Source organism: Arachis duranensis, chromosome 4, assembly GCF_000817695.3.
Source record: "Arachis duranensis cultivar V14167 chromosome 4, aradu.V14167.gnm2.J7QH, whole genome shotgun sequence".
NCBI classification, from domain to species: Eukaryota; Viridiplantae; Streptophyta; class Magnoliopsida; order Fabales; family Fabaceae; genus Arachis; species Arachis duranensis.
In genome coordinates this window covers 75,361,672-75,383,397 of record NC_029775.3, presented here as the reverse complement: position 1 = coordinate 75,383,397, position 21,726 = coordinate 75,361,672, and the positions used below count along the sequence as shown (strand labels likewise).

At 31.2% G+C, this 21,726-nt stretch overlaps 1 protein-coding gene across 1 annotated transcript; it reads left to right on the top strand.

Moving 5' to 3' along the window:
* Window positions 1-9,233: 9,233 nt before the first annotated feature.
* LOC107484627 (uncharacterized) lies at window positions 9,234-13,123 on the top strand. Its single transcript, XM_016105174.3, has 7 exons — window positions 9,234-9,407; window positions 9,490-9,672; window positions 10,386-10,452; window positions 10,850-11,181; window positions 11,300-11,441; window positions 11,930-12,055; window positions 12,483-13,123. Exons 1-7 carry the CDS (start codon window positions 9,386-9,388, stop codon window positions 12,865-12,867), a joined length of 1,257 nt encoding a protein of 418 aa, XP_015960660.1. The 5' UTR covers window positions 9,234-9,385; the 3' UTR covers window positions 12,868-13,123.
* Window positions 13,124-21,726: the final 8,603 nt, after the last annotated feature.

Below are 21,726 nucleotides of genomic sequence, written 5' to 3'. Positions count from 1 at the left end.
CGAGGTACAGCAGAGCTCCACACCCTTAATCTATGGTGTGCAGAAACTCCACCGTTGAAAATACATAAGTGATGGTCCAGGAATGGCCGAATGGCCAGCCCCCATGGTCTAAGAACTAAACGTCAAAAGATGTCTAATACAATAGTAAAATGTCATATTTATACTAGACTAGCTACTAGGGTTTACAGAAGTAAGTAATTGATGCAGAAATCCACTTCCGGGGCCCATTTGGTGTGTGCTTGAGCTGAGCTTGAGCTTTACAAGTGCAGAGGCTTCTTTTGGAGTTGAACGCCAAGTTGTAACGTATTTTTGGCGTTCAACTCTGGTTTGTGACGTATTTCTGGCGTTTGACTCCAGAATGCAGCATGGAACTGGCGTTGAGCGCCAGTTTACATCATCTAATCACGAATAAAGTATGGACTATTATATATTGCTGGAAAGCTCTGGATGTCTACTTTCCAACGCTATTAAGAGCGCGCCATTTGAAATTTTGTAACTCCAGAAAATCTATTTCGAGTGTAGGGAGGTCAGAATCCAACAGCATCAGCAGTCTTTTGTCAGCCTTTTTATCAAAGTTTTGCTCAGGTCCCCCAATTTCAGCCAGAAAATATCTGAAATCACCGAAAAATATACAAACTCATAGTAAAGTCCAGAAATGTAAATTTATCATAAAAACCAATGAAAACATCCCTAAAAGTAACTATATCCTACTAAAAACTACCTAAAAATAATGCCAAAAAGCGTATAAATTATCCGCTCATCAAAGAGCTTAAAGTAAAATCTCTAATTATCTAATTAATATTCCATTAAATAGAGAATAAAATTCTCTCTATGCACAAATACTAGTACTCTATGTACTCCATCATGTTTAAAGAAACATGAAATTTGATTTAGTTGAGTATCATTATTTGTTAAATATTTGTACTACATTTTAGAAATGTTGCTAAATTAACATATTTCTCACTAAATCAGTTTTTTTTACCCATATGAGATATGAAAAAGGCATAAGCTGAAATTCGAGCATTAGAGTTTGGAGATGTCTTATATGTGTTAAGAGACTGCACAACAATAGAATTGATATTAGATCCGATAAATGAGATTTATTGGTTATCCTAAAAAATAATGAGATTATTTTTTATCACTTTTCTTTGTGATAAGAGGTTAAACTCTTTTTTTAGAAAAGAGATTCCATCTTAAAGAAAGAGTAGGAGTACAATTACTTTTATTAGAATTGTCTACCACTCAATAGAGGATATACTTTCTCAAAGTATGAAAACGTTTGATAGTCAAACTAACTTTTCGAAAAAGTAGCCTATTTGTATAATGATACAATTCTATACAGATAGATCTAATTGTTACTTAGATTTTTTTTATAATCATGTTCAATAAGGATTGTTCTTAAAATAAAATTATGCACTATTATAGTGGAAGATTTCATATTTCAAGAAAACGTGATATTTATTATACACCAGGCATATCTTGCAAAAGGTCAAGCATATGTGCTCAAAAGTTAAGGTGTTTAAGGTCAAGAGTTTTGATAAACACAAATGTGCATTGAAAAATTATACACATGATTGATTGGCTCTAGTGCAAGTGGGAGATTATTGTGATAATATTATGCCCAAGATCCAATCTATCATGATTGATTCTCGTGCAAGTGGGAGATTGTTGGGAATAAGTAGTATGACCACAATCCAATCAATCACGTGTTAAATAATTTGTTATTGTTATTATATTAAAATGTTAATATAATAAGGTCATTGATTAAATTTAGAGATTTATCATTATGATAGTGATCACAATATTGAAAGATAAATCTTTTATAATTTAATCTAAATTGTTCTTGTCATAGGATTATTAAAAAGGACATTAATAATCCGGAAAGATCAATATATATATAATGGTCTTCATTGGATGAAGATTAATGGATCTCATTTATTAAATTATATATATAGATGGTGCATATAGGGATATGACCATTGAACTGACTCACTTTGAGAATTCCTAATGGTTACAATTACTACATATTTGTCAATAGGATATTCTTAAGATGAACATAGTAATAGAGTTTCTTTTACCTGCGACTGTCATAGTAATTAACAATGTATTTATTATACTTTGATTCCGGACACCTAATACCCTAGGGTGCTAGTTGAATGGATATTGGGTATGATTTAAATACTTGTAGAATTAATGATCAGTCAATAAGAAATCTGTCAACTCTCGGTAAAGAGTTTGAGCTCTATGATTATAATGAATGAAATGAATAAAACCTTGGCCAAGGAGATTGAATGAATGAAGATATGAGTTTCTTAGGTCATTCACAGTTCATTATAATAATGGTAACAAGTTAGAGTTTGACAATTAAACCATACTCTAAAGGTTAACCAAGAGCTGGAAAGATGGAAGGAATTATACTTTGTTCTTATGAGGTTCTTAGTAAAAATATATTACTTCATACTATCGGATCGTTGAGGAGTGTTGCTAGACGCCAACCTTGATTAATAAATTTAGTATGATAAACTTACTACCCGCTTAGTATTGAACCTATGGGGTCACCCACTAACGAGTGTTCTAATCTTTGCTATAGAATTATTTAATTATTATTTTGATTTGATCAAATAAATAATTATATTAATTCAGATAGAATATTATTATATTTTTTGCTAGCACCAAAAATATAATAATAGTATGATAATTGAGAATATTAAATGAGATTTGAGAATAATTAGTTATTCTATTTCTAAATTTGGATGAGATCCTAACTGATTTCATTTTCAAATTGAGTTATGAAATTATTCATAAAATTTGAAAGATTCAGATTTGGAATTTCAAGATATGATTTAAATTTGAATTGAGAATCAAATTTAAAATCAATAACAAATCTCATACTATATATATGTATGCCAAGAGTAGAGGTATATAATAGAGAGAATAACAAGAGTTTTATTCCTTTACATCTACGCACATAAACGTATGTGAGCCTAATTCTTGGAGAAGAATTTTATGGCATGCAAAGAGTTGCAAGAGGTTTCTCAATTTTAGATCAGATGTCCATTGGTCAAGGAGTTGACAGCAAAGGTTGGTCTCGGTGTGGATACGCATAGCGCCTTCGTACCATCGAAGGAGAAAATGATTTTTACTAGCGTACACAGATATTTAGATCTGATCTACTATATATTTATTATTGGAATAAAGTTTAAGCACAAAATAAATCTTTAAAAATTACTTTTTTTTCTTCCGCTGCGTATTATGAACACATAGTAATCCTTTATATATGTCCTAACTTGTAATGTTAAGATCCATGATCTATAATACATGTGATAGCAGCACTAACTAAATTACTAGTGTTAACTGGTTCTTTATTCTTTGTTAGTTTTAAGTTATTCATATAAGTTTTATCTATATTGAAGATATACAAGCTACTTCTCTATCTAGCATGATTAATCATCTTAAAAAATGTCCTATATCTCACGGTATATATTATTAATAAGAATTATCAAGATAAAATATTAATTGTTTTAGACACAAATATAAGATTAAAATTAAAAAAAGACACGTATAACATATTTAGCATCGGTCTTATATTATCTATTTTATCTCTTTTTATTCAATTTTTTTAAATAAAATATAAAAAATTTATTCAAAAATATTCTATGTAAACTAAAAATTTACTTTTATTATTAATTATTACATATTTGTATATACTTATGTATTATGTATTATATATTATTAGTTACTAAATAATAAAATTTGTTATCGTAAAATAATTAAATCTTTAATAAAAAGATTTTATAATAATATAATATTTTTTTTACAAAATATATCAATAACATAGCATAATTGATGATTAATTGATGTTACGATGAAGTGTAAAATTTAAGTGAATAGTCATATTATTTGATTTAGTAAAAAAAATTCATAAAAAAAATATTATATACAATATACATACATATTCTTTATAAATCTAATAAAAAATTTACCCTAAACTCAATTATATTCTTCATAAAAGAAATCTCATGAATTTTATCTCCTTTCTTTTATTTTTTGTTCTCTTAAATAGAAATTAAAAATTTATCATACTTGCTCTTTGCTCTTATTTTTTTGGAAAAACAATCATTTGTACCTATGAACTTTACGAAACGCTGACAAAAGTACCCATTAAAGATGGAAACTAATGTTGTATCCATCAAAGATGGATTTCGTATGACAAAAGTATTCGAATCCTAAATTTATGTTGACTTTTTAATAAAATTTCAGAATTACCCCACCATTATCTTTAACCCATCCTCTCTTCTTTCCTAAATCTCAAACATTTCCATTGCCTAAAAACCCTAATCTCAATACCTAAAAATCCTAAATTACCATTTTCCTAACCCTAATCTCAATACTCCTTTCAGCAAATTTCAACCCTCTCTTTATTCTTTTCATCAATTTTACCACCTCCTTCACCAACACCATTATCACCGCCACCGTCACCAACCGTCAGCCTCGTCTTTCTCCTTCTCCACTATCACAACCATAAACAACAACAATTTCACTCGAACTTTTAATTTTACTTCTCATCATCACTTTTCCAATCTCAAATCCTATCAACACTCTATTACCGCCATTACCATCACCACCCTTCCTCCATCACTTACAATGTTAAAAGGAGAAGCACTTTTGGATGCTAAAAATTGAAACTTTGGCAAGATCACTTTGGTGGGGACGCTGGTGCTGTATTTTACAACCCACAAACTAACCGGCAAGTGCACCGAGTCGTACCAAGTAATACCTTACGTGAGTAAAGGTCGATCCCACGAGGATTGATGGATTAAGCAACAATAGCGTTTGATAGGATTAGTTAGACAAATAGAAAAGAGTGGTTTGGTATTCAAAGAGCATTAAACAGTAAATTTAAAATATTAAAGACAGACAGATAAATAACTTGGGAATATATTATTGAAAAAACAGTTAAGGTTTCAGAGTTATCTATTTTTTGGATTAACTTTTATTACTAACTAATTTAATCATGCAAGATTTAATTTCATGGCAAACTATATGTGACTAGACCCTAATTCCTTAGACCTTTCTAGTCTCCTCTAAAATTCATTAACTGCCAATTTCTTGGTCAATTAATTCCAATTAGAGGGTGATGATCAATTTCTAGTTTATATGCCAAAAGATCCTAATTATCCATAGATAAAGGGATTATATGTCACGTATCCCGTTAAATACAAACAATTAAAAATTTAGTATAATATATTTTCAAGCTGTTGTTCAAGTAAAGAGCTTTTCCAAGTTTTACAAGAACTCAATTAGAACATGGGTCATACTTCTGTTCCACCCATATTCATAAAATAAAGAGCGAAAACAATTATTAAAATATAAATCTAAATATGGATTAAATTAGAAAGATCAAACGAATAAATCCATACAAATAGACAGAGTTTCTAACCTTAACAATGGAGGATTAGTTGCTCATGGTTCAGAGAAGAAAAATAAAGGATCTGGTAACAATATGTACCCGGTTCCAATCTGATGGCATCAGATTCTTTTTTATAACTAATCCTAATAAATTTAAAATTTAATTATCTAAAATTAAAAATAATATCTTTTCCTAAAAATAAGATTTGAATTTAAATTCGAATTAATTAACAAGTCTTCAGTTGATGGGTGGAGACCACTTGATTTGTCCATTCTGCAGCTTCTAATCTGTGTTTTCTGCGCTGAAAACTGAGTTAAAACAGCCAAGAAATTGTCCCCAGCGTTTTCTGTTAATTCTGCAGATCGCTCATGTGACGCGTCTGCGTCGTCCACGCGTTCGCGTCATTTGTGCAGATTCCAGTCCACGCGTTCGCGTCAGGCACGCGATCGCGTCATTGCGATTTCTTCCATTCCGCGCGGTTGCATGAGCCATGCGTCCGCATCGGTCTTCGCTGGTCATCTCTTTGGTTTCTTCTCTTTCTCTGCAGAAACTTCATCAAATCCATCCGAATGCTATCTAAAATAAATAAAATTGCACAAAACTTAAAATAGCATCCATAGTGGCTAAAATATAATTAATTCTTAATTAAACTCAATAAATTAGATGCAAATTCACTAGGAAAAGATAGAAAAGATGCTCACGCATCAGTCGCATGTGAGTAACACAGGAATCTTGCACATGATGGTGGTGATTTGGGAAAGTGAGAAAGTTCAAGTTGATTATATAATAAATTTGTAATTTGTACTGTTGTAAATATATATAGTACCTTTTTCCATGTAGTCCATGAGCTTGAAGTGGATCTAGGAGGAGTTGAATCGCACCACAGGACCTTGCGCTGGATCTCGGTTCAGTCTCACTTCCGAAACTTCTTCATTTAGCATTGCGTGGGAACGGATGGATTGCCTGGTTGCTTTGTTGTTGTCTTTGTCATCGTCAGCGTGAAAATATGGCGGCAGTGGTGGTTAGTAGAGTAGTAGAGAATAGAAGGTGGTTAAGGTAATGACATTGGAGGTGTTTGAGATTTGGAAAAGAAGAGAGGAGGGGTTGAAGATAAAGAATGGGGTAATTCTGGAATTTTATTAAAAAGTCAATATAAATTTAGGATTTTGTCGTACGGAATCTATCTTTGATGGACACAACGTTAGTTTCCTTTTTTTAATGAGTACTTTTGTTAGCGTTTATAAAATTTATGGGTACAAATGGTTGTTTTTCCTTTTTTTTTTGTAATTTCTTCCTTTTGTCAAATAAAATATAGAATACACTTAATATATACTTTGAGTACAGAAAAAAATTAATTAACTCTTATAGTAATTTTTCAAATTTATTATTTTTATTAATTTAGTTTTTAAGATTTTAATTATACTACTGAAGTATTTTAAATTGAACTTTATACACTATAGTGATCTCTCGATTCTTTTTTATTGATGATTCGATTCGATGAGTTGCTGCTCTTTTATTACATTGGACTACTATGAAACAACCCCATTTTTATTTAGTGTCTAATAAAGATCCAAATAATATTTTGAGTCTTTTGGACATGAAATGGTTTCAAATGATATTGTTTTAGTCAATATATAAATTAAAAAATTTATTAAAAATAATAGAAGAACTAATATATTTTAGATGAATAATTTTTGAAAATTTTAAAAATAATAAAAGTTTACTAAAAACTGAAGCGTCAAATTTAAAATTCACTAAATTAGTTTAGATGTAGATTCAAAACAACATTAATATAACCAAAGCAGAGTGAGAGAAGATGCCGAATATATTAGGAGTGTATATTAAAAAACTAAAATGTGATTAATCGGTTAAAAAATTATAATTATATTTTGGTTAACTAATTTAACAAAATAATTTAAAAAATGATATCTATATTTTTTAAAATTGGTTAACTAAAATTAAATTTTAAAAAATTGATTTTTAATTGATTAACCAAAATTAAAACTAAATTTTAAAAATTTTAATTTCAAATTTTTAGATTAAAAATTCATTAAAAAAATAACTAAAAAATAAATTTTATTTTTGGATAAACTATATCATAGACTAGTATGTATTGTGTAAGTCTTAACAGCGTGGACCACCCAAACTCAAACTAACCTTCCACATTACAGTGACCGCCAAATATGAACATCTTATAATAGAAATGTTACAAAAAAAAATTCTCATTTTTTTGATAAACAAGTGATATATACCTTTTTATCAACAATTCTCTTTATCATTTATATTTATTCTGCATAGTTAGAGTCATTAATATTTTTTCTAAAATTAGTTTCAGTTTCTCTCAAATCAAATCCCTAATATCTCTCAATCACATTATTACTCATTAAAATGCAATTTTTCTGCAAAAATTATAGAGGTTAAATTAAAAATGAGCAATGCTAGGGGGCCAGCAATTTTTGTGATTGTTAGCCATCAACTAGCCATCAATGATGATTTGATGGTGTGAGATTGGTGTGAGATTTCATCCGATAACTCACCTTCCTCTGCTGGTTACATGCTGGCCAAAATTTAATAAAATTGCTGGTCCCCTAAACTTTTCCATTAAAAATTTTTAACAATTTTTACTATACAACTTATATTTTACATATAGACTATTAGAAAATAAAAAATAAAATATAAAATATAAACAAAAATTAAAAAATAAATTTTCTAGAAATAATTATTAACTTGTTATATTAAAATCAATAAATAAGCATACATATAAATATTAAATAAAAAATATTAAGAATTAAAATTATGACTTATTAGTGCACATGAGATAATTTGAAGAATACAATAAGACGGATAGTTTAAAATTTCGTAATATTAATTATAAAAATTTATTAATTATAGACATCATAAGTATGAAATTATGAATATTATGTGCACAAAATTATGGATGTTATTAATATGAAATTATGGATGTTATGTGTATAAATTTATGGATGTTATGAGTAAATTTATCAACTGAATAAATTAATTTAAGAATTTGACATTTTTTAAATTCAATTATGATAAAATTTAAATATTTGTAGTAACTTGATAGTTACTTATGCAATAACTAAAAAATGATATGTGTATGGATGTAATGTCTAATAAACATGAATTTAAATTTTAGATGTTAATTTATGTAATTATAGATGTTATGTATATGAACTTATGAATGTTATGTGTATAAACTTAGTTAATACAATATAATTATAAATGCACATAAAAATATAAAAAAATTATATCAATTTATTACCATACCTTATCAAAGTTAATGTGGTTATATTTTCGAAAATTGGTTGACTGACAATAATTTCATTGAGTGAGTCCGTCTGTTGTTCAAATTATTCTTCAATTCCTTCTGACATAAGTACCGTGTTAATGTCGATTTCAAATGTCATACTATTTATAATAATAAAAGCGATTTTTTGTAAATTTTCTTGGCCTATCCCAATTATGTTTGAAATTGAACTAGAATTGTGTTTGTTAACTTCTAACTTATACGACTTATAATTCATGATCTTGTAACAATGATAAAGGTATTAAACAAGATTTTTTCACGTTTTCTAATTCCTGAAATGATAATAAATGAATTAAAAAAAATAAAAATTAAAGTCAATTACAATTATTTAATGTAAAAGTAAAATAATAAAAGAATAGAATAAAAAATAAAATTATTATTAAATATATAAATAAAGTAAAATATAAAAAATTTTGACTAATTATGGATGAAAAAGTTTGGTTACCAAACTTTTTTTATTATAATAATATCATTTGTCATATTGCCGATTGACTTGCTCGCATTTTCGGCCATCTATATCTACATTTCCAATTTCCAATTCCTTAATGACAAAGTTAACACCCAAAATATAAGTCACCATCGTGCGTATTGAAATCCATAAACCTCTCCCTCATCCCTCTGAGGTCTGAGCTATAGTTCATTCCAACATGGAGCAACCACTGCTATCAGGTACAATTTTCAATTTTCCAATTCTTGCCGGCGATATTAACCTTCAACGCTCATTGTGAATTTTGAATAATTTTGGAATTAGGAGAGAGTGGGAATTGGAGCTCGTATCAGCATGTGGGTCGAAGCGGTATACCGACTGCTTCATCAGTGGCTGGGACTGAGGTGAGTGTGGATGAGATAAGATCTGCCGCTTCTGCTCCTTCAAGTCACTATCCACCTTCTCTTCACGGAGCCTTGGTTAGCACACCAGACCCTCACCCTGCAGGTGTGTGAACTGTGATCAGTGATCCTTGTTTGCGAAATTGTAACCATTTTTGTTTCGTTTCCTTCAATCATGCGTTAAATTATTGATTTATATGGTAGCGAGGAATCTTTTAGGTTGCTAAGACAATGGTAGAGTGATCATTGCACAATAAATTGATCCAATGGTATCAGTTAGATGAGTGGAGGTGGATTGATGAATGACGATTGAGTATTAGACTATTAGTTAAACTTTACAAGCGAAGTCGGGATTTGAAACCTAGAATTCGGAAAGAAAATGCTGTGTACACAGCAAAAATCATCCACTAAATAAATCGATATGTATTTGTGTATAAATATATGTGCTTTTTAACTCATTTCTAATGTTTATTTTGTGTTATAATATGCATTTTATACGAATAGCTGATTTGATGGCTGAATTTTGGTGTACACCTAGCATGGTTGTTAAGAAAGCTCCCTTGGTGAAGTATGAGACTGTTTATCGCTCTCTAAAGTCTTGAAGCCTTAAGCTAGGCAGCCAAACCAATTCAATCAAAAAAATTGTACAATAATTTGGGCATTAGTTAGTTGACTCAGGCGATGTTGTGTGTTTTTCATTTAGCAATATGTTATATTTTAGGAATTGAGTTTGTTAGGTTTTCTTGTTTTTTATTGCACAAAACTTTTCACCTATATGTACAGGTGGATTGGATTTTAAAAGGCCTTTTCTTGTTGCAGGGCAAGCTCTTGTTTATCAAGGTGGATGCGGAGGAGATTATGGTGGACCTAGGACTGGATATCAGAGGTATAATCCTGCAATATAAGTAGAAGGGTGAATTTCACATAACTTATATTGAAATTCGAAATTAGACTGCACATAATGCTCTGAGATTCTCTGGGCTGATTTGTTCCAATAGAAGAGTTTGTAATTATGGATTTTTGGTTATATATTATGCATCAATTTTTTTTTTTCAAATTGGATTTTGTACAACAATCTTTATTGCAGCAGAAGTTAGATTGTCAGTATTTCATGTGTCATGGAAGAGGCTTTTTGGTCCTGTTTGTTAACTTCTAATATATGCTTTTTGATATTCAAAATACAAAAAGAAGAAAGATAAAATACTGTTACAATATTCGTTTGAGTTAAATCTTCAAGCACTATATTGGTAAATGACATTGCGGATTGGGTGTGACATTTTAAGGGAATGCTTGGATGAAGTGGAGATACGCGAGTTGCTAATTGATCATGTTGGTCATCGGTGCTGTTGGGGCAGCCATCCTGCTCGAACGTGGAAGATTCATGCAGTGGAAGACTGTAATGTGTATGTTGGAACTCTGGATACGTTTGTCGAGGAAAGAGAGGTTATAAAGGAGACAGAGCCATACCTTGGTGGAAATATTGATGGGAAAGATAAGGGGACTGAACTTGGCATTTGGGAATTGGACCTAAGGTCTCAGTTCCCTGTTCTATTTGTACCCTCCAAAGAAGTGAGAGAAAAGATTCCTCATTCTGAAACTATTGACAAGTGCCCAGGTAAATCCCGGATTTCCCCAGTTTCACGATTCAAATTTGTTTGTATATTTTATGTTATTTCCCTTACCATTCTTTTTAGTTTTTGCCTATTCTGACATACCCTGTAAATTATTTACAGTTTGTGCAGGACGCAGAGGTACAGTCTGTACTACATGTAATGCAAGCCAAGAACGTGGACATAATAAAGAAAATCAGTTGACTCAGTGTTCGACTTGTTATGGGAGGGGTTTGATTGCTCATAAAGATGGTTCTGACACACTGTGAGTAGTTTTTTTGTTCATGTGTAGATTAAGCAAGCTATGCTGCGGCTGGCTTAGGGTCCTTTAGAAATCACATTGTCAAACGTTTTTGTTCTTCATAGCATTGATAGTTTGATACACTGCTCTATAATTCTTAGAAGATAATGCAGAAAACTGGAAATTTATATGTTGAATTCAAGTCAATGAAATGTTTATGATGCATTGTTGTTTGAACTGGAATCAGAAAGAGAAAGTAGTTGTATTGTTGTTGTAGGATCATTAGCAAAGTGCCAATAACCCTAGAAGCATTACAATAATTTGAGGAAGAGTGAGAGTTCTTCTATTGTTTAATCAGTTACAAATCATTGACCATGCTTAACAAATCTATTTTTCCTTTATTTATCTCACTAGCTCCCTTGATTTCTGACTAACATTATCCCAACAATTGCTTCCTGTCAAGATGGAAGTTATTTCCTTTATTTACTTTATCATGTTAAATTTTCTTGCAGATGCGTGAAATGTAATGGTTCCGGAAAGATTCCTTGTCCAACTTGTGGATCGCAGGGACTAATTAAGTGTAAAACGTGTAATGGAAGTGGTTCTCTACTATCACGCAATGTTGCCATTGTAAGATGGTATGTTAATCTGCTAGTTTCTGATCATAATTAATCGCCCTTGGAATAATTTTTTCAAACATGAATAGCTATTCATATTACAATATTTGGAGTTTCTTAATAGGTGCTATAATTTTTGCAAGGAATTTCCTACTACTGATTTTTCTATGTAGAAAATTGGAGCGCTTAATAGAGTAGAAGATCTTTGCGGATTCATGATAGAGATACTATATGTCATGGCATGGTGTTTGAGCATTGCTGCTCAATCCCCTCCTAGGAAGAGTTGATACACGTCATTAGGATAGTTGTAAGATTAGATGAATCATTCTTAACTTAATTATCCTAACAAGTCATTAGAATTGTCGTAGACATCTTTCAACAAGTTTCTTCATTTTCATTTCTTATGCTTAACATAGATTCCCTTTTGTGACCTGTGCGTGCTGCGCAGGAAGACGCTTTCAACTCGGAAAGTAAATGCTACTAGTGGAGCAGCATCAGTACCAGATGAGGTTTTCCATAGAGCCAAAGGAGTTCAATTGTGCAACACCCAAGCTCACCAATGCACTCCAGCTTATTTTGCTGATTCTTATTTCCTCAACAAGTTCTCTTCTGAAGTCATTGCAGATAGAGCTTCCGTACCTGCAACCGCGAGGATCATATGCGAGAGACATACAATCTCAGTTGTGCCAGTTACTCGCGTCACCATGACTAGTCGGCGGCAATCCTTCAGTTTCTATATAGTAGGAAATAGCAGGGAGGTGTACTTGAAGGATTATTACCCAGCTAGATTCTGTTGGGGGTTGTGTCCTTGCTTGGAGTGGTTGAAGGTGTAATGTTCCGCCCCGCACTTGACGGCTGTACATGTTTCCATGTACACATGTTTGTTTGGTTTAAACATTAGAAACATATCACTGGTAAGGTATATGAATAGTTTTGCATGATATTAGAAGGTCAAAAGACAAAAATGGTGACCAAAAATACTGCACAGGTTTCCGAGAGTTGTTCGTTTCTAGAATTGAGGTTTTGCTTATGAAACATTATATATGGGATTACACCTGTGAAAATAAAGGCTGGATTCAATTGGGGCAATATACCTTGTGAATATATTACTAGTTTTAAGCTCTTACGAGGTATGCGTAAGTTGTTAAATATTCATTTTATAAGTGCGTGTTAAAAAATTATGATGTGTTTGTTAAATATCTAAACTTCTATTGGTTCGATAATATGTTCGCAGTTATAGCACCCCATGCACTGCCCTCTAACATTGTTAAGATTTTTAATTATTAATTAATACATGAAATAGTTATATTTATTTATTTTAATTAATGACAATGTTTAAATACTATATATGATATGCAACTTAGTCAAAACTTACGAATCATATTTCTGTTTGGGTATATATATAGATAATGCTATTATATACTAAAATTAAGTTATAAAAATAATCATTATGTACTTATATTATATATCCATGTTATGTTATATATTTTTAATTTGAATCTTGTATTTTAACATGTATTTGGAATTTATTTTAATTTTATTTCTAGCATTCCCCTTCCACCCAAATTATCAGTCTTGTCTTGTTATATATCAAAGGTAACCAAGTCCAATCAACTTGATTTAAACTTAACAAAAACTAAGGGCATATCTCACATTTCAATTCTCTACTAATACAAACGTATTTCGTGCTCTTTAATATAAATATTTTTTTGTATTTTTTTTCTTCTTCGTGTGTTTTATTTTTATTGTCATTCTTTTATTGTTAATATTATTACTGTATTTTTTTCTTTTCTTTCTCTTCTTTTTAGTAATTTTTTATCATTATATATTTTTTCTTTTTTTTTTTATTTTATTCTTATTAAGAGAGTAAACAAGATAGTTATGAGAAGGTGAAACAAGAAGTTGAAGATGAACAAGAAAAAAAAAAGGAGGATAAGTTTTGAATTATGCAAAATTTATCAAAGATAACACTAAAACTTTTTAATCATGACACATAAGTCTCTCAATGTAGTTATGCAGAATTTATAAAAAAATAGTACCGAAACTTTTTAATGGTGACACAGAAGTTTCTCAAAGAAGAAAAACAATGATGATGATGATGATGATGATGGATTTTTTCAATTGTTAAAAAGAATTGACTGAGTTAGGGGTGTGCATGGCCCAGCCCAGCGCGAAGATCAGGCCCGACTCCGAACATTTTAGAGACTAATTTGGTATGATTTTACTCGGTTTAGGGCCGGATAAGAGTCTAAAAAATAGACCCGGTCATTATTTCGGGTCGAGCTCGAGTCATAGCCCGGGTCACCCGAACTCGGCCCGGTGGTCCGGTCATCATACATAATTAATATTTTGTGTTATTAGAGATGGATGATGGCTATTCTTATGTGGAATTTAAGTAATATAAACCTTAATATTTTGTGTTATTAGTCATCATAAAACTATAAGTTAATGTTTTATGTTTAAAATGCATAAGACTAACTAGACTAATGCATAATATTGTATTATTTGTACTGATTTAAATATTTGTTGTTATTAGACAACATTAGTATTGATTGTGGTTATGCTTTAATTTTAGAGAATGGTTGGTTCTTGTTATATTTTTCTAAATAAATTTTACCATATAATGGTTGGAGTCTTGGAAATTTAGATATTTTCACATGCTAGCTTCCAAGAAGGTAATGTTAACTGCCCGATTTTTACCCAGTATAATCGTGGCCCGAAAGTATGTAGGTTTCATCGGTTTTAGAGCCGGGTTCGGGTCTAACAAATAGGCCCGGTATATATTTCGAGTCGGGTCTGGGTCACATCAAACCCGGTTTCACCCAACCCATGAACACCCCTAGACAGAGCAAAGTATGATCTCTAATCCTTTAATGCTCGTTCTCATATTTTTTCTTGGTCTCACTTATAAAATTAACCGTGAGAGATCACACTTTACTTCTTCAGTTATTAAAAAAATTTGAGAGGATCCATTTTCAGAAGGAGAGAGAGTTTTGAATTTACAGAATTTATCAAAAAAATAGCACCGAAATTCTTTATCCAACCAGAAAATTTCTTAAGTTTGATACCAAAATTTCTTAAACATGACACGGAAATTTCTTAACCGTGTCATTTCCAACTAAATGATGTACTTTTCTTATCATTGAACAAGTTGGGTGGTATTGAATTCATATATAAAAATTTAACCATTTTCGTGTCATTTACAACAAATTGATGTATATTTTATTCTAAAACATACTTAAATGTATTTTGCTAGTTTGGTGAGTTAAGATTTTGGACTTGTGATTCTTTAAAAAAAATTTGTGTCATTTCTAACTAAATAATGTGTTTTGTTATTACTAAATTGATTGTGTGGTATTAAAAAGAAGAAGAATTTTGAATTATGCAGAATTTACCAAAAAATAGCACCGAAATTTTTAACTGTGACACAAGAAATTTTTTAATTTTGACACCAAAATTTTTTAACTGTGACATAGGTTCCTGTTAAGAAGAAGAAGAGAAATTTTAAATTGTGCAGAATTTATCATAAAAATAGTACCAAAATATTTTAACCGTGACAAATAATTTCTTAATTTTGACATCGAAATTTCTTAACCAAGTCATTTACAACTAAATGAATCGTTAAATTAATTGCGTTATATTTAACTAAGAAGAAGAAGAAGATGATGATGATGATGCGATGATGATAATGAAGAAGGAGGAGAAAAAAGAAAGAAAAGAAGAAATTGAATGAGAAAAGAATGAGGAGGAGGAGAAGGGGAAAGAGGAGGAGGAGGTGGTGATAGAGGTAACGACGACGAAGAAGAAGAACCTTTTTGCCCAATTATACTAACGAGTGTTAGAGACCGGTTTAAAATTCACAAGTTATAAAGCTCAAGTTCGTTGTAGATAGTTCAAAACTGGAATTTAATACTCTCAAAGTTTAGTTAAAAATGTCACAAATTTCAAAATAATGATTGTGAGTTTAATTCCGAGTCGTTTTCTCTTGGAATCACAATCGAGTGCATTATCATCGGCTAGAAAGATCGGGAGATTAATTGAAATTGACGAAAATTTAATTGTAAGAAATTAGAAAAGCAATACAATATTTAAATTTCAAGAGAAATTAAATTAAGAACAATTAAGGCAATTAACTAAAAATTGAAAGAAAATTCAAATTCTAAAAGGTCTTGGCAAGGATTGGGGGTTAAGGATCATTCTATTTATCACTAACTATAACATGATAATTACAAATAGCAAATCCAATTCGTCAACCTTTATAAAATGAGAAAAGTTAATTAGACTAAATTAATCTTAATCCACAAGTCCTAACCAACTTACTAATTAAATTAATAAAATATTAGTATTAGTGAAAACAAGATTAATTAATACATCTAAATTATCAATCAACTTAGACATCAATAACTCAAGGTCACCCAAATTTCCAACACAAATCAAGAATGAAAATTTACTCTATAACTAAGTCAAACATTTTATCAAACATCTAGAGTGAATAAATTTTAAATTTCATAAATTGAAAGAATTAGTAAAATCTACGACTAATAATTCAAGAAAGCAATAATAACATATCCAATAAGCAACAATAAAACATAAAACATAAAATTCATTAAAAAATTGAAAATTCAACAAAGATTCATAAACTAAAATGATAGAAATAAAAAAAAAACTAACAAGAGAATTATATCAAATTAAGATAGTAAAACAAGAAAAAATAAATGAAACTAAAATATTAAAAACTAAAACAACAGAGAATTAAAATAGAAACTTTAAGAATTCTAGAGAGAAATTAGAGATTCTCTCTCTAGAATTCACTAAAACATACTCAAAACTAAAACCTAAAAACTGCTTGATGTTCTCCCATGTGCTTTCCCTTGAAATACTTCAAAAATATGATATTTAGGGCCTTTTTAGGACCCGAATCATGAGCCACATGCTCATTAATCTAGGCACATGGTAACACTATTGACTAGGCGAAAAAAACTTGTTTGAGCGACATTTCGCTTTGGTGACAATTCTCGCTTGAGCGAGATTTCGCCTGGATGAGATTTTACCTGGCCAAGATTTATTATGCTAAACTTCTTGTTTTGTTATTCTTTCCTCTTTTAGCCATATTTCATGTTTACACTTAAATCTAAATTGACCTGAAATACTAACAAACATATCAAGATACTACGTGAATGATTAAATGTTTAAACTTATTTAATTTATGGTCAAGAATCATACTAATTTGTCATTAATCACAATTGAAATTAAGAATCACAAATCTAGTCATTTATGTACAAAAAGTAAAAAAAATTGCATAAAATTCCTAAAAATACCTACGATAATTCACATAAAATTAGACTTCATCATATACACTTAAGATTTCAATAATTAACAAAAGATTTATGAACATAATATATTAATCAATGCATTATTATTATTATCACTATAATTGATTTTGTAAATATCATGTACATATAAGTAGCTTGTTTTGAGGTACTCGATTGAGACTAGGAGACTGAAACTCAATATTATTTTTGGTAATCAGAAACTAAAATGTTAGTCTCTGTCTCTAAAATTTCAATCCCTTTCGTACCTCTAGAAAGTGGGGACACAAGAAACTAAAATTTTTAGAAACGGAGACTAAAATTTTAATAACATTTTATTCCTAAAATACCCTGATTCAAAATTTCATATTCCAAATCTATCTTTCACTCCCAATCCCACTCCACCTCTCATTCCACCACCACCACTACCACTGCCAATAACAATAACAACAACAATCTCATAAATCATATTCAACAACTGTGATTTCATAAATCAGATTCAATAACAATAAGAATACCAAAACAACAACAATCTAAAAAAAAAATAACAATCTCAAAATAAAAAAGAGAATAATGGGACACAGAGGCGACATGAAGGACCATCAATAACCGCAGTCTCCTCCCTCCCGTATTCACCTACGAGAAGCTTGAGTGCTCCATGAATGGAGTCGACCCCAAGTGCAAGATCGGCAACGACGGGTTCAGCTTCGTCGACCTCGCGGAGAGCATGCAGGGACGGATTTACTCAGCAGCTAATGGGGGCAACTGCCCCAGTGATTTTGAAAAAATTAATTAGTAGTTCTTAGTGAATTGTCTAATTATCCCCCACCATCCAATTAATTTTGACCCCACTCTCCACCCTCCAAATCCCTAACCGGCTAACCCTTCTCCTTCTCCCCCTTTTTAATTTTGTTCCTCTACTCCAGGCTCTAGGATCCAGCCTCCAACCTCTGCTTCCAGACTCCAGCCCTCCAGAGTTACTATCGTCTGCCATCACTCGCCCACTCCTCCAGTTTTTCTGTCTCTGTTTCGTTCAGCCTTTCTCCTGCGTCAGCTTCATCGGTTTCTCCTTGCATCGCCGCGTGCCCGCGTCTGGTTCTTCACAACTTCAAGCCTTCAATCCTCGTCTGGTTCTGTCTTCCCGTTCCTTTGGCGTCTGGATCTGGTTCTGTCTTTAGCAGTTCAGGGTGTGGGGTGTCGCTGGTTCTGTCGCTGGGTCCTGGCCTCCAAGGTGCCGCTGGTTCTGCCGTTGGGTACTGCTTATGATTTGTGTGGTTTTGCCGTTGCATACCTGCGTTCCTCTTCTGGAGTTCAGTCTTAGACTCTTGCCTCTTGGTACATAATTGGGAACCCAAATCAACCTATCAAGAGTGATAAATACCAAATAATTCTCAAGTCTACCTTGTAACTAATTAATTGTAGCATATATATATTATGAATAAATAAGCATTGGGGTGGAAAATGGCCGAATAGAGATTCAGAATAAAGGAATGGTTTATGTAACATGGCATTGGTTAGGTCTTAGCCTCTTAGATGGTATTTGTGTTGGTTTTCTTAGCCTCTTGGTCATAATTCATATAGTTAGTTCAATTAGTTGCTTCATTCAGTTTTTATTCTCATTTGCTGCATTGTTATTAATTTGATATAGCTCATTAATTTGATATAGTTCATTAATTCATTCAATTTGATATAGTTCATTAATTTGTTCTGATGTGATTGAATTTATTCTGATGTAATTGTGTTTTGATGGAATTCTAATGGAGTTCTGATGTAATTGTGTTCTGATGGAGTTCTAATATAGGTTTTATTAATTTTATTAATTGATCAATTTTGTATTTATAATTTTATACTAAACTTCTTAATTTGTATAGAATTATGAATTAATTTAGGTTTATAATTTTATTCTATTAGTAATGGAGAAATATTTCAAAAGAACTTCATTATTGGAGATTGGATCCCAAAACAATTCATCGACTTCTTCTAACAAGAGGAGGTTTTTAGAATTCGAAGTAGAGAGTCTCATAGCAGATCCAGGACAACGACCAAAGATTTCAAGTTATTATCCGAATGACAGAGACAAAGTTAGATGTGCATATTTGCAAAAAGGTCCTTATCAACCAAGGACTCATGATTTTTCGCAAACTGCTTGTGGTTCTTCTTTTCGAAGATTTAATCCTAATTAGTTTGATGATTATGGCAATTGGTTAGAGTATAGTATATCAAAAGATGCTATTTTTTATCTTTGTTGTTATCTTATGAAACCTGAGACTGAAGGTGGTGATACTTTTGTAACCAATGGCTTTTCAAATTGGAAAAAAAGAGAGATTACAAACTCATGTTGGGATTCATGATAGTGCTCATAATCAAGCTTGGAGAAAATGTGAAGCACTTATGAAACCAAAACAACACATTAGTGCTTGATGGAGAAAAAATGTCGGTAAAGATTTTCACAAAAAATGTCGCGTTGCAAGTATAGTTCTAAACCGACAATTAAACCTCAATCAATATTTAAATTGTTTGTCACAAATACAAACCCAATAAAATTAACCGAAGTATTCAAACCTCGGGTCATCTCTCAAGGAATTGTAGGGAAGTGTAGTTATTATTGGTTATGGGAAAGTGTATTTTTGGGTTTTGAAATAAGGAACAAGAAAGTAAAATGGCACAAAAATAAAATAACAACTAAGAAAAATCCTAGCAAGGAGAAATTCCTATCCTCATTATCATTGTCAATTATGATGGTAATTGCAAATTGATCTCACTTAGTTAACCTCTAACAATTGAAAGAAAGTCAAGTGAGTAAATCAACTTAAGTTCACAAGTCCTAATCAAATACTAGAGTTAGTAAAGCTCAAGCCAACTAGCAACTTTTAATCACCAACCAACAAGAGACTTTGACAATTCAAGAGTCTCCAAATTACTCAATCCAAGCTAAGAATACAAAAATATAATTTAAAATCCACCCAAGCATTTTATCAAACACTTGGAAGGCATAAAATAAGAACATAGGAAAGTAATAAGAGAATGTAAAATCTAAGACCAACAATTGCAAGGAATCAATAATAACAAATAAAGGAAGAATCAATAAACATAAAATACCTCAAATTACATTAAAAAGGAAATTGAATCTAACATGAAGAGTTCATAAATTAATTGGGAAAATAAAGACATCAACAAGGGAAAATAAACTAAGATACTAGAATAATAGAATGTAGAAGAGAAACTAAATTAAAACAAGATGAAAATCTGAATTGAAGAAGAAATAAAACTAAAAACCCTAAAATCTAGAGAGAGGAGAGAACCTCTCTCTCTAGAAACCTACATCTAAACCTAAAATTGTGTGAATGAATAGTGAATGATTAATTCTCCCTTCTAGCTTCACTCTGCAACCTCTAATCTGTATTTTCGGGCCTAAAACTGGGTCAAAGTAGCCCATAAAAAATTTCTGGTCACGCGTACGTGTCATCCACGCGTACGCGTCGCTTGCCTGATGCACTGGTCACATGTACGCGTCGCCCATGAGTGCGCGTCGCTACCAGATTCTAAAATTCTTAATTTCTTGTGTTCCTTCCACTTTTGCATGCTTCCTTTCTATCTTCTAAGCCATTCATGCCTTGTAAAACCTGAAAACACTTAGCACGCATATCACGGCATCAAATAGTAATAAGAGAGGATTAAAATTAGCAAGTTTAAGGTCAAAGAATCACGTTTTCAATCATAGCATAAAATTAGAAAGAAAAATTAAAAGCATGTAATTTACATGAATAAGTGTGAGAATAGTTGACAAAACCCACTCAATTTAGTCCAAAAGATATCATAAAATAGTGGTATATCAGTGCTGCTATTGAAAAACAATCTGAGCAAGCTAAAAAGAATTATCAAATTCACTTGACAGCCACAATTGATTGTATTAGATTTCTTTTGCGACAAGGATTGGCCTTTCATGGTAATGATGAGACAGATGATTCTGTTAATCAAGGAAATTTTTTGAAACTTCTAAACTTTCTTGTGCAACATAATGAAGAGATTGATCGTGATTTCAAAAATTCTCATGGGAATCTTAAACTAAGAGCTCCCTTAATTCAAAAAAATATTGTAAGAGCTGCTGCAAGTGAAATGACAAAAGTTATCGTTAATGATCTTGGGAATGAATTGTTTGCTGTTTTGGTTGATGAAGCCCGTGACATTTCTATTAAGGAGCAAATGTCAGTTCGTTTAAGGTATGTGAATAAAGAAGGGCAAGCTAGGGAGCATTTTCTTGGTCTTGTTCATGTTTCTAATAATAATGTTTTATCTCTAAAATCAGTATTGGAGTCATTATTAGAAACATATAATTTAATTTTATTAAGAGTACGTGGCCAAGGATATGATGGTGCAAGTAAT

What these genes read in the sequence shown, in the direction of transcription:
- LOC107484627 (XM_016105174.3), top strand. Translation starts at nt 9,386, where the DNA reads ATGGAGCAACCACTGCTATCAG. An exon ending in ACCAGACCCTCACCCTGCAG is followed by an intron (nt 9,673 to 10,385) that starts GTGTGTGAACTG and finishes TTCTTGTTGCAG; the next exon opens with GGCAAGCTCTTGTTTATCAA. An exon ending in AAAGATGGTTCTGACACACT is followed by an intron (nt 11,442 to 11,929) that starts GTGAGTAGTTTT and finishes ATTTTCTTGCAG; the next exon opens with ATGCGTGAAATGTAATGGTT.